At 41.8% G+C, this 13,221-nt stretch overlaps 1 protein-coding gene across 1 annotated transcript; it reads right to left on the bottom strand.

The window, feature by feature from the left end:
• Positions 1 to 7,118: 7,118 nt before the first annotated feature.
• MMACHC (metabolism of cobalamin associated C) lies at positions 7,119 to 12,435 on the bottom strand. Its single transcript, XM_005521107.3, has 4 exons — positions 12,323 to 12,435; positions 10,310 to 10,504; positions 9,788 to 9,940; positions 7,119 to 9,239 (listed from the first exon to the last, which is right to left on the bottom strand). Exons 1-4 carry the CDS (start codon positions 12,407 to 12,409, stop codon positions 8,928 to 8,930), a joined length of 747 nt encoding a protein of 248 aa, XP_005521164.1. The 5' UTR covers positions 12,410 to 12,435; the 3' UTR covers positions 7,119 to 8,927.
• Between the last annotated feature and the right edge of the window lie 786 nt (positions 12,436 to 13,221).

The raw sequence follows: 13,221 nt of genomic DNA, 5'->3' as shown, positions 1-13,221 counted from the left end.
GTTCATGTCATTCCAGGGAGCCCAACATTGAGTTTGAATGTCTCTGTGGGAGTGGAATACTGGGCTTTCTGGAAAGCAAACTTCCTTGGGTATACAACATTCATCCACACAGTCTTTCCCAGTACATGTCATGGGGGTGATAATATGCCAGTTATCCATTAGCTTGTAATCATATGATTTAGATCAAAAGGGTGGCATTACAAAATCTGGTACTCAGGTGTGCTCTGCCTTGTCTGTAGTCTTTGTATTTCAAGTGATTATGTAAAACTCAGAGCACATGACTGGCCTTAAATTACACCAAAGCTGTGACTGCTATGTAGCTTCACAGTTCAGGGTGGCTCGTGATAGGGCTGAACTTCAGAGCTGAGGACTTGGGTAATGAGCTCTTGCCTAACAGTGTAAGGGAGTTAGAGCCCTGTGATCTTCATGTACCTGGAAAGATTAAACTCTTACCGGACCTTGTAACCATCTTCAGCTCAAGTTATAAACAAGTTCTGTCCTGGTTAAAGTCAGCAGTACCTAAGATGAGACCCAGGGCTACTTGTGTCACTCAGAAGTGAAAGTTGTATGCCTTGAGTCGATAACTTCTTTTGTACAGCTGCAAAAAGTATTCATTATCTACTAAAGTAGCTAATTTCCATGAAAATACATGAAAGTAATGTTTAGCTGGATCACTTCTGCTTAATTTTTAAAAAATCCAAAGTCTCAACAAATGAGGCCATCTTCCCAGGAAGTAACAGGAGCATTTATATAGTTCAAAGTAAAATTAATATAAATGAGCATGGCTGAGTAAAAAGTTACCGAACTTTCTTTTCTAGAAAGTGAAAAGGAGTAAAGTTAGGGCTAAGCTAATGTAAAACTGTACAAACTTAGTTGTTATATTAGCCTTGAAATGTAAAATTAATTACAGCAGTTACTTGGAGGGCACTGTGTCCCCAGGTGCCACATCTACATAGGTCTTTTAATATTTCCTGGACAATTGCACCACTTTCCTTGAGCAACTGGTTCCAATGCCCAAGCACCCTCTCAGTAAAGAAATTTTTTGCCAGTATCTAATCCAAACCCACCCTGGTGCAAACTGAGGCCATTTCCTCTTGTCTCATTACTCGTTGATTGGGAGAAGAGACCAAACCCACCTCACTAACACCCCCTTTCAGGTAGTTGTACTGAGTGATTTTGTAGCTACTCAGTTACCTACCCCTGGACATGGAGGATAAAGGGGTTCTCTGATGTTCTGCTCCTGAACCCCTCTCCAAAAGAGGGATCTTTATTTGCCAGTGCCAAGCCCTGAGAGGAAGGTGAGAGTCTGAGGGTGGTTCCAACCCCAGCAGCTGCTGTGTTCTGCTGTGGCTGCTGTCAGGAGGAGAGGTCAGAGCTGCCCTGCAGCACATCTGGGTGTAGGAGTGTCCTGTAGAAACACCCCTTGTGTTCATTTCTTCATCCCACTCCTCTGCTGCGAGGAGTTTCCTTCATGTGCTGTAATTTCCTGGGGGTCCTGCCCACCTTGAGCTCCCCCACACTGAGAGGCTACAAACTCTACCTGCTTAAGCATCACAGTCACAGGTGAGTGATGATACTGTGGGAAACTGGAAACAGCCAAGAAACAAATTCCCTGTGGATTAGGAACTGTATTACATGCATTCATCAAGTGATTGACAGTGGGAATCAATGTAATTAATTTTTTTTTTTTTATTCTTCAACCACATGAGTCATTCCCAGGAAAGTTTGCTGTGCTGTCATTTTAATGTTTACATTACTTACATTTCCAAGAGCATGACACAAAAAATCGGTAACAAAACTTCTTCAAATCAAGAAGAGTCTTAAGTTTATTCTTTGTTTAAACTCTGTATTAATTCAGATGTAGCTTGGAAACTCCAGTAAGTGTTCTGGGGCTTACACCCCAGTCCTTGCATCATGTCATCTTAGACTGGTGTAACTTTTATGATATTCAAGTAACTATAATTTATTTAGTTATAATTTAATCATTTATTGAGGTAGGTTTTTTGCCATGTACCAAAATGCAGTTTGTATTTTCATTACAATTATGAACTGCTTTTGCTTTTACAATAAACAGGTGCCATATTTCCCAGTGAGATAAAAACCTCATTCAAGCAGTGCTTGAATTTGACAGGATGGGTAGCTGCCTAGTGGGGTTTTCCCTGAAGATGTAAATGAGAAAGGATAGATGTGATATTTGTTTTGTTTTGGTTTTTTTTTTAATGTGTGAGTGACTGCACATCTATTTTCCATTTATTTTCCAGTTTGAGTGCTTATTATGAATATAATGTTTATTCATTTATTTATTTAGAATAATCAGGTGAAGGGTAACTGAAACATATCTTACTGTGTCTCTATCCTAGAGCTCTTAATTTGTAGCTGATTGCTGTGATTTCTGGGGATTTATGTAACCATTCCTCAGCTGGACAGGGGAGGAAAAATAAAGTGGAAGGTTCATAGGTCAAGGTAAGGACAGAGAGAGATCGCTCACCAGTTACTGTCTCAGGCAGAACAGGCTTGGGAAATTGGCTTAGTTTATTACCAATCAAACCAGAGCAGGATAATGAGAAATAATGAAGCTGCAGAGGAATCTGTGCCCTGGAGCACCTCCTCCCACTCCATCACTGACCTTGGTGTCTGCACAGCTGCTTCTCTCACGTTCTCCCACTCCTCTCTCGAGCTGCAGGTTGTTGCACAAATGTCCCCCCTTCTTAGCTCTGTTCTTCTAGAGATGGCTGGCACTGGGAACAGTGGGAGCTTCTCACAGCAGCCACCCCTGTTACTCTCCTGCTACCAAACCTAGCCACACAAACCCAGTACACACACATTGTGTTGTCTCATATTATCTAGAGTTTAAAAAAAATCCCTCATGTTTGTGACAGGTATTTGTAATTAAGTTTTCAGATAATAGCATTTGTGTAGGAGCAACAGGGTTTTTTTTGGTGTGTATAATACAAAGCTGTTCATCAGACATAAATTCTATATATTACATCTTTATCTTGGCATACATAGGATGTGACATTCGATATTCAACATACAGAACCTAACCTTTACTAGATTTTGTGCAGCTTGTGATTTAGTTATTTCAAAAGTAGTAACTGCATATTTATATTTAGATGCTTAGAAGAAAAGAATTGCCTCAATGTTTAAAGAATTATTACCTTATAACAAAGTGAGTTTCTCAGTAGTTTTGAAAAACATAAAAAATTACTAATGTTTAAAAGTACTGTTTTCTTAACAAGTACTCCAGCCTTTTTATGAGGCCTTTGTTGAATATGTTAGTGGATTGTCCAACAAATCAATACAGTTCAAAGAACAAAAGCAAGCATTTTATACCTCACAGGTATTGCAAAATTATGTCCTTTGGTTAGGAGAGTATATTTGCAAAAGCCCCATGAAAGTAGCTTTTAGTAATGCTACACATCAAAATAACAGTTATGTAAAGATTATGTTAAAATACTCGGGTTTATTGTATTAATAATCTGAAAAATATATTAATAGTCTGAATTTTCAGTGGGTCTGGTGTTCAGTATTATATTACATGACAATCTGCAAATGTATATTCTGATGTATATTGCTAGACAGATAGAGGACTTAAACCAGAAATGTCTTGGTTCTAATTTGCAAAGGGTGAAATGAGGGAAGTGCAGAGTAGTGGAATGCAGCACGCTTGGACAATTAATTCAGAAAGTGTTAGAGCTTTTACTGTCTCCTTCTTTTAAAATACAATTTAATGGTACATACAAGAAGAACACTGAACTAGGAAATCAAATAAATGTTTTTTTGCTCATGAATATAGTAGCTCTGTTTTTAATCCTTGGAAAGAAAAAAAAAGGAGTTTGCCTTTAATGTACAGTCAAACAATTCAGCTGTGCTGCACAGCCCTGGGTGGCTGCAGGAGAACAGGCTCTGAGTTGTTTGCAGTGCTCCTGAACAAGAGCTGAGCCTGTGGGAAGCAATTCTCACCACACCTAGTGATGAAAGGTTTGGATTTCAGTGTGAAATTTGGCTCTTTCACCTGAAACTTAAATCATTATACATATTGTGGGGACGCGTGTCTGAATTTAGAATGTTTCTGTGCAAGACACCATTTGAGCACAGATATGTGACTAAATATATGTGAAGTCATTAAGGTGTCACTGTCCTCTGACACCAAGTCCAGTAGGTTTATGTTCCATATTCCACAGCAACAGATTTTTGAAGTATCTGCACTGATGAATGAAACCAGTATCTTTTGTCTAGAAAGGAAAAAAGTCTTCAGTCTACGCTTAATAAAACATCGTAGCCTAAAATTGATGTATTTCATCAAATTCACTTTTCACAACAATGAGGCAGTTTCTTTACATTTTTGAAAGACTGAAGCAACAGTGAATGATTCAGGAAGACCAGTCTGAACCATACTGGAAAGTGAAAATGACATGAAATTAAAATCTAAGACTAATTCCTTTAAAAGGAATAAGAGGGTTTATAGATTCACAGCAAAAGCAATGGTTCTGCATAAGAAACATGGCAAATCCCTCCACTCCTTCTGTAATCAACTTAAAGGAATTTTCCTGTCCCGTGGTTGTTCTACATGAGGAACAAAACCACGAGCAACTTAGTGTAAATGTTTTTGATTTTCAGAAACTTTTCAAGATGTTTGGGGGAAAAGGAAACATTGCAGTTATTAAAAGTAAAATTGCTTTCTCACTGAGTTATTTATAAACATCAACAAAGATAACATGAGAATTATAGATGTGATATTAATGAATGATAGTAGCCATTTAAAATATTTGTATGCATATATAGTCACATTTTGCAGATTTTGGTAAATTACTGGGGAGATTTTAAACATTTCACTAACATATCCTACTGCTCATTTTTTATGACAAAATATTTAACTCTTTCAAGTTTCCCACCGTATTTCCTAAGGAATGTGAACATCTTTTTCAGTCACAGAGGAAAAAGAAAAATTCATTTGTGTTCCTTGCTCTCTGTTTCCTCTTTGAAAACCTAGAAGGGAAGTGCTCTGTTCTGTTTTCTGAAGGAAATGTGATGGATGATCTGTCACAGGATATATGATAGCACAGGAAACCAAAGTACCAGCACAAACCCTCTCATGAATACATTTGTCTGTTTTGGTAGATGAATCTGTGAAAGTTCAGGTTGCAGACGTGCAGCTATTTCTCTGCTGCAATGAGCAGCAAAACCACTTACCTCAGAGGAAGAGTTTTGAACTGCTGCTGCTTAAGTCAGTATTAAAAGCTAATTTATTAAATATGCTTTTTACATGAGGCTTAACAAAGAGTGCTGATAACCACACTGGCACTGATCAGCAGCTGCCACTATCTTGTTTTTCAAAATACATCAGTCTTAACTCAGGAGTTTTGGATTCATTTTCAGTACAAGTCAGTGTGCATTTTCAGAAATATAACCCATGTCAAAGAAGCTACATCAACAATAATTTTGGTCACAAATTAATAAAAGACCATGAATATTATACTGAATGAGTAAAATTATACTTCTGATCCAGAGGAGGGCAATCTAGCCCTAAAACAAACTCCAAAACAAAAATATAGCAAAAAACCCAAACCAGGTTATAAAACCCCCATCAAAACAACAAACCAGAAGAGTTCCCTGCTCTCCTAAGATTGGCTATTTTTGTCTGACACACCAGCACTGATTTATACAGCAAAACATCTTTAGTTTTCCATAGTTTAGAGGAAAACAGCTTTGTTACAAGCCACTCTTTTTATGGGAGAAAGAAATAAGTATCAGGAATAAAGTTTTCCACCACTCTTCTTAAAGAAACTTTAGTGCTTATTATTGCAGCACTGAGATGAAACTGATTCAAACTGATACCAAAAACCCCCAGTGCTTTCTGAGGTATTTTTCTCTTTCCGAGCAACAACCCTGATGGCTGCTGGTCACCAGGTTAGACTGTGCTTTGTATTTAATTGGTATTGTCTGTCAAATCTTTAATTGTTATAAAAATCTCAGATATTTTTAGATTAATGAAGTAAAAATGGGGAAAGCATAAGGATAGTAAGAATGGCAAATGCATGAAATTATTACAAATTTGTTAATTCTTCATAAACTATCTTATTAGCTTGAAATATATTGAATGACTTGTTGCTAAAACTGAATTAAAATTCAAGTAGCTTTTATTTTGTTTTATTTTCTTTTATTTTTCCTGTTCAGCTCTTGAATACTCACCCTATGGGTTATACTGAGGAAAAGAGTCTTTAATAAATATTTTAAAAACAGGAGTTAGAGAAAAGCTTCTCTAAAAATGTAAAATGTGATACTTGAACTAGTAAATCTATCCAAGTATTTGCAATTACTTGTTTGACATTTGCAAGGGCTGAAATGAAGAATGCCTTCACAATGCCTCAGGATCCAAGGATGATCCATTCCTCACCATGTCTGGTCTTGTCCCAAGAGATAAGTCAAACAGGTTCTCAAACTTCAATTTTATAACACAAAGGCCATTGTACTCCAGCCAGCACGGGGAGAAAGCTACTCACTGCAGCTCTGGATCTCAGTGACCAGGCTAAGAGAAAGAAATGCCCAGTCCAAGTCATTTCAAAATCACTGTAGAAGGAATGGATATTGCTAAATACTTGTGCTCTGTTCTGCCTGACACAACTGCATTCCCAGAAGCACGAGGATCATGGATTTGTGACTCAGTGTTCACCAACAGGTTTGAACCAGTAAAAATCCCGGTACTTGCACATTGTTAATGCTGCTGAGGGAAAGCCCCTCAGTTATGTCTCACTGGACATCTGGAACTTCTGTTGCTGTTAAGAACAGAGGAAGAAATGAAAATTGCACTGTCATGGTGCCTGCTGTTAATGCTCTTGCTGAAATGACCTGGGAAATATAAACCTTAGTTGGACTTATTCACAATGCGCTGTAGGTTTTGTATTTTAAATAAGGCCCCCCAGTGGACCTGTGATAACAATTTACCAACTTCTGCTAAGATAACCAAATTTTTCCTTAGCTTTCAGATACTGTGTGTCTTAGGTAGCTCACTCTTTTCAGGATATTAAAAACACCATGATTGGCTCTTGCTTGAGCATCTTGAGTTCTCCACAAGTCAAGCCCTGCATTTAAGTTTAAATGAAAATACTCAGTACTGGTTTCCTTACAACTTCGTATATTTTATTAACCAAAATACCATTTGAAGAGAAATAAATTACAGAAATTGAAATGCAATGGCCATGGCAATCTGTTTAATAAATTAAGACAAAATATTAAATATTTTTAAGAAATCAATACCAAAAAATCAAAATATTTCACTTTAAATTGTAATACATTTTGTTCAGATCTATATTTATCCTTCTAAGAGAATCAGTATTTTGTCTTTGTTACTAATATGAGCCATTAGCTCAAGCCCCTGTTAAATTAAAGTTCAGTTGGAAAGTTCTGAAACATCAAACAAATTTGAACCAGAAGTAATTCTATAAAAAACAGAACAGATTTTAAACAAATTTCATTCTTCAACTTAAATTAAACATCACAATACCTCTATCACATTCTAAGTCAGGTGTCTGCCTTAGTCAGAGATGAACAAAGCATGAAAAGCAACAAAGATTTCTTTGTAACAGCAAATGCAGTGAACAAACCCAGTGATCACACACTTCTCTGCTTAAAGGGAAGCAAACTTGCTATCCTGAATTTGGATTACAATGAGTTAGTGTACAGACTATGAGCAAGTGTATCAAGCAGTGAACAATGGTGAGGGCAATCTCTGTGGTGGAGTCTCCAAAAGGTTTGAAGAATCGCAACATAGAAAGGGCTCAGTTCTGCAAAGTGAGTATTTCTTCTTCATCATCGTGTTGATACCATCAAAAAGAAAAAAGTACCTGTCCATTTGCAGCATTGCACTGCAGTCCAGTAAAACAACTCCTACAAAATATTATTTTAATGAGATATGAGCCTCAAATTGCTCAAAGATAAATTAATTCCTTATTTCCAGGTGCACTGTAGCCTCTGAACAAATATAAGAGGACAAAGTAATGTGAAAAATGTTATGGTTCTGTCTGAACATGTTTTATCCAGCAATACAAGTAACATGAATGTCATTAATATTTTCCCTTCTTCTGTGCTTGTTTGCCTGTGCATGTGACAAAGCTTTGTGCCACAGCTTTTACGTGTGTGCAGGTTTACAATCTTCCCCAAACAGAAAGCACACCAGGAAACTGTGGCAGTAACTGTGAGGGGTGTGCTGTGTGCTGGCACTGAAAAATACTTTTAACACAAATGTGGTTTACCTTAGAAAAAGCTACGGAAATTGTCTTTTTCAGTCTGTTATCTTAACACGAGTAAAACCTCCACTCATATGGACATAACCCAGCAACTTTCCAAATACTCCAGGCAGATGCTCTATAAATGGATAAATGCTTAAATGTGACCTAGGCAAGACTGAAAAGACTGGACATCTGCTCCCTAGGGAGAATCATGACACAGGATAATAAAATGCTGGCTACATCTAAGGAAGTACCTACCCCAAGTTTAGACAAAATCAAACTAAGCAGTACAATGATAGAATTATTTTTGTTTTTTACACTCACAAAGAATAAAAACAGAACATTCAGAAAGAAAGTAATTGAGAACAAGAGCGATTTCTCTAATGAGCAGCATGGATTTTAAAGTTGCCAGGATGTCTAAACTACTCCCAAGCAAGGCTAACTGGGACCTTACTGGGCTCCCCAAAGGACACCCCAGAGCAGCAGCAGCAGCACAGAACAGACGGCTCCCACCTCCCCCAGACCACAGAGCTCTGCCCCTCTCTGGGAAGCCGATGTCTGCATTGAGGCTGCTCGGATTTGCCATCTCTGTATCACCATAACCATCCTCCTGCTCCTCCTCCTCCTCCTCGGCACCGGGAAAAGCCGGTGCTCATGAGTTACCCTTTGCTGCCCTCTGCCCTCCTCGGAGTCTGTTTCTCAGTGAAATGTGATTCTCTGCGCTTCCTGTGAGAGCCCCAGCAGCCGGAATCTCTCGGCTGGAGGAGTGGCAAAATAGGCTTTTTGCTCCTCCGAGTACCTTTCCTTCACTTCGATGATGTCCCTGTAGCGGCCGTCCTGCCAGTGGAAATTGAACTGCTCCAGCAGCTCAATCCTTTTCTCCTCCGTGCTCACACAGTCAACAGGGGTGGGCTGTTCCAGGAACGGCACCTGAATGTCTGGGAAGAGCAGGAGACCCCGGATAGCAAACCAGCCTCCATACTTGGGATGGATACAAACGCCAAAGATCTTCTGGAAGACAAAAAAAAAAAAAAAAGAAAAAAAATCTAGGTTGCCTCACTTTGTGTCTAATCAAGGTCAGAGTTCAAAGCATCAGATGCTTCTCACTCTCTCAGCCTTCTCTTGGAGTGGTATAAGAGCAGAAGGGAAAACTTTCCTGAATTTGTGGCTTGAAGCATTGCACTTCACTCCCATTTTCCTGTGCCCACACATACCTCTCTGGAATGTGGGGAGAGGCTCCTTTCTGAAAATCTATTACAGAAATTAACCACAGAGTATTTTCCCCCAGTTTGTAATATTCTAAGTAACAGGTTTTCCTTTACACTGCCATTTATTGTTCAGTCTAAGTAGGTTTAACAGATCAAGATATTTCTCTCTATGCACATCTCCTTACTCCTTTGAAGAATCTTGGAAGCTTCCACCTGAAACACTTTATGAACCTGTATGTGCTCTGGACTTTGTAGTTTCCTGTAAGATGCACTAGTGACTAGTGAGCAAACAATCATTGTACAATTAAGTGGTTGCAGTTCAGTGACTCCTAGACTTTATTTCTGCCTTACCTTTTTCCCCCAGGGATCAAGCTTCACATCCTTCCTTTGGTAGTAATATGCAGCTCCAGCAACATGGGCAGCTGTCTGTGCCAGGAACTTGGGCTTTCGGCTTGGCAGCATCTCATAATCAAACATGACATCCACCCTCTGGTCAGGGAATTTCTGCGAAAATTTGGAAACATCAGCCCAGGCTCTTGGAAAAAGCTTTGCCACTCCAGAACTGCTGGATGGCAACAAATCAAGCACGTGTGAAGCCTGCAGACTCTCACATCCTGCTGCTGAATTCTATCAGCAGGTTTGAGGCTGTGGGCATTCAACCTGTGCCAGCAGAGCTCCCTCACAGCTGCACGATGTAATCCAGAGGCAGAACATGCAAGTAAAGTAGCCAAAGCCTGTTGATGCTCCCACCTTCATGAATAATGCTTCACCCTTCCAAAGAGTAAGGCAGGAGCCTGCAGGGCTTTGTCTGCTGTTCAACCCACCTGGTTATGTGCCACAACACTAAAAGGAGTCAGTATTTCAGCTTCTTACCTCCTTCACACGTGATAAATGGTGGGAAACACACTGATCCACTGGATCCCTGATTATTTTTAGTCGTTCTTTGTTCACAAAAGGCTTAAGGGCTTTGTCAAACATCGAAGGTGTGCTGAGGACCACAAAGGCCAGTGTGTCATCGGGGTAGGGGAGGTGGAAAGCTGGCTGGAGAACAGCATTGTACCACCCAACCTTCGGCAAAGAAACACAAATTTCCATTAGAACACAGACACCACTGTAGTGGACATGCAGGAATGTAAAAAAGTGGAAATAACTGTAGCCCCCTTCATTTGCAATTCAGATATTCAACCTACCCAGGACCTTCCTTTCAAACCAAGTTGTTTTGCACACCAGGATTCACAGTTTGGGGGAGCTATGCTGTGAGCTGTGAGATAAGAATCACATACAGCATTCAGCCCCAGTCTGCCCTTTATCCAGTTCTGCTCAGAAACCTAGAGGGAAGTATGAGCAATCAGTCTTGCCAACGCAAATCAGATGGTTTGGTTCAGATAAAGCTTTTACAGGTTTGTTTGTTCTCTTATCTTGGGCCAGAAATAAACTGGTGCTTCTGTTTTGTGTGACAAGCTGCATGTTTTACTTCTGCAGGAAACACTTGTGTGGAATGAAGAATGTGAAGCTCTAAAACCCCCCAGAAACGTTACCAGTAGCCCGTGGATTATGACATATTTGGATATTTGATTCCAGGGCTGTATAACACAGTCTAGTCCAGAAATGAGAGATAAGCCAGGGCAGCAGGAAGCATGACCAGGAGGACAGGGCTCAGACCTGCAACTGTGAAGAGCACAAGGAAATGCCCCAAATCCCAGTCTTAGTGCCCTGCACAATAACTTTGGTCTTTTCATAGGTTATGACAACTCCCGCTCTCCAGGGGTGCCACAAAGGTCAGGTCTAACAGTCAGAGATGTTGAGTAATGGAACATTAAGTTTTTAAACTAAACATACTGTTTATTCTAAATACTCTGTGAAATTACTCTGACAATGACTCTGCAGCTGGCACTGGCAGACAGACTGCCCATTTAGAAACAGAACAAAAACCAGATTCACTACAAAGTTTACATTCTTATATGAACCTCTAAACTTAATTAGTTTTGTGGCTCTTAAGGTGCTGAATTGAGATTACAAGGAATTAGAGAGATGTGAAACTAAGCTTTGCTGGTTTCCCAGTGAGCATCAATCAGTGCACCAGGGTTGGCTGTGTCAGAATGAAATCTGGAGAGAACTACAGGGCTAAAAAGATTTCCCCCCTGGTAGCTAAAATCTTTTCATCTGGGTTCTGCCCCGAATTCTGCTTATGTGTTTTAGGCAAGCAGCATTAAACTTTTAAATTCTGGCGGCACTTCTGTCATTACTTCTCTCACCACCTCATTGCCTTGTACTTTTTCTGCAAACAAGATCATAGCAGGAAATAAACATATTTCAGGTGTCAGACACAACAGTCCCCAAGGGCAGGGCACGTTTATTGCGGATTCATTTGTATTTGATGTTGCAGATTATATTTACTGCAGATTGCCCTGGGGCGGGCAAGGAAGGAGCCCCTGCATTTACAGCTGAGCAGGGACAGTGGCAGAGGCTGCTGCCCCTTCCACGGGCAGAACAGAGGTCAGAGGCCATTTCGGAGCGGATGAGGTGCTCCCACACTTAGATTAAAATTTAAACTTGCCTAGAGGAATGTGCAGGCTGCTGGGGCAGGTGTGTCATTACGTAACTCGCTGACCCCGCCGGTCAGGGGCCCGCACCGAGGCCCGGAGCAGCTGCTGCCGCTGCGGTCACCTTGCCCCGCGCTCCCGGGCGGACGGACCGGACCCCGCGCTGTGCATGGACCCGCGCCGGCCGCAGCGGCTCCGCGGGCACCGGCCCGGGGCACCAGCCGGGGACAGCGACCCCCGGCACCCCCGGCACCCCCGGCCCCTGACGAGCCCCGGGACCCGCTCCCTGCCCCGCTCCCGCGGCGGTGACGTCGTTCCGATGACGCCGCGGTGACGTCATTACCTTGAAGGCGTGCGCCTCGAGGCCGAGCGGGCCCAGCGTGCTGCGGAGCCGCTCCGCCACGCGCTGCTCCGCCACGCGCCGCTCCATGGCGGCGGCGGCGGCGCGCGGGGCACCACGGGAACGGTAGTTCCGGCCCGGCGGGACCCCCCGCGAGCATCGCAGCGTCTCCTAGGAGACGGCGAAGTGCGCAAAGCATTCCGGGAGTCGTAGTGCGCGACGCACTCCCCTCCGCGCCGGCTCCCCCAGAGGGGACTCCATGTCCCAGCATGCTCCGCCAGCCCAGTCCAGCCGGGATCTCCTCGCTGTTCCCGGCCCTGTGCCCGTCCCCGTCACACCGCCAGGGATTAGGCGTATTTTCCTGTCCTCACACTCTGTGGGAAAGCCCCCCCACCTGTCCCTGTGGATGGGCGCTGCTCGCTGAAACAGTGAGGCCTCTGTGCTGGCATTCCTTTCTCCTTCCCCCTGTGAAAGTACACGTTCCTTGCAGATTCCATATTCTCTAAATGCACTTGCCATGCTGGAGACCGAGCCTCAGATTTGGATATCCTTACTCTAATCTTCATAGCTGCTTATCACAATCTTTATTGTACTTGTGCAATGCTCTCCAGCCTGTCGTCCTGGGGTTTATGAAGTTCAGGAATCAAATGTGCAAGTTCTTGTGGACAGAACTACCTCAGATATGCAAGTTTACTGCTTTATGGAGTTTCCTTGTATCTTCCAGTACCCCAAGAGTTCCTCCTTATTGTATCCATGCCTTCTGTATTGGAAGGGCAGAAAGATCCCATCAGTCATGTTTGTTATGGTTTGTTCTTTCCAGACCTCCCTGTATTTCCAGCTTGTGAAGTGGAACCAGACCACTAACTATGTTCTTTCTTGAACTAAATTGTAAGTAATCCTCA

Source organism: Pseudopodoces humilis, chromosome 10 (genome assembly GCF_049639895.1).
Source record: "Pseudopodoces humilis isolate 2021_Gansu_Grassland_sample_001 chromosome 10, ASM4963989v1, whole genome shotgun sequence".
Taxonomy (NCBI): domain Eukaryota; kingdom Metazoa; phylum Chordata; class Aves; order Passeriformes; family Paridae; genus Pseudopodoces; species Pseudopodoces humilis.
This window is presented reverse-complemented; position numbering and strand designations above follow the sequence as displayed.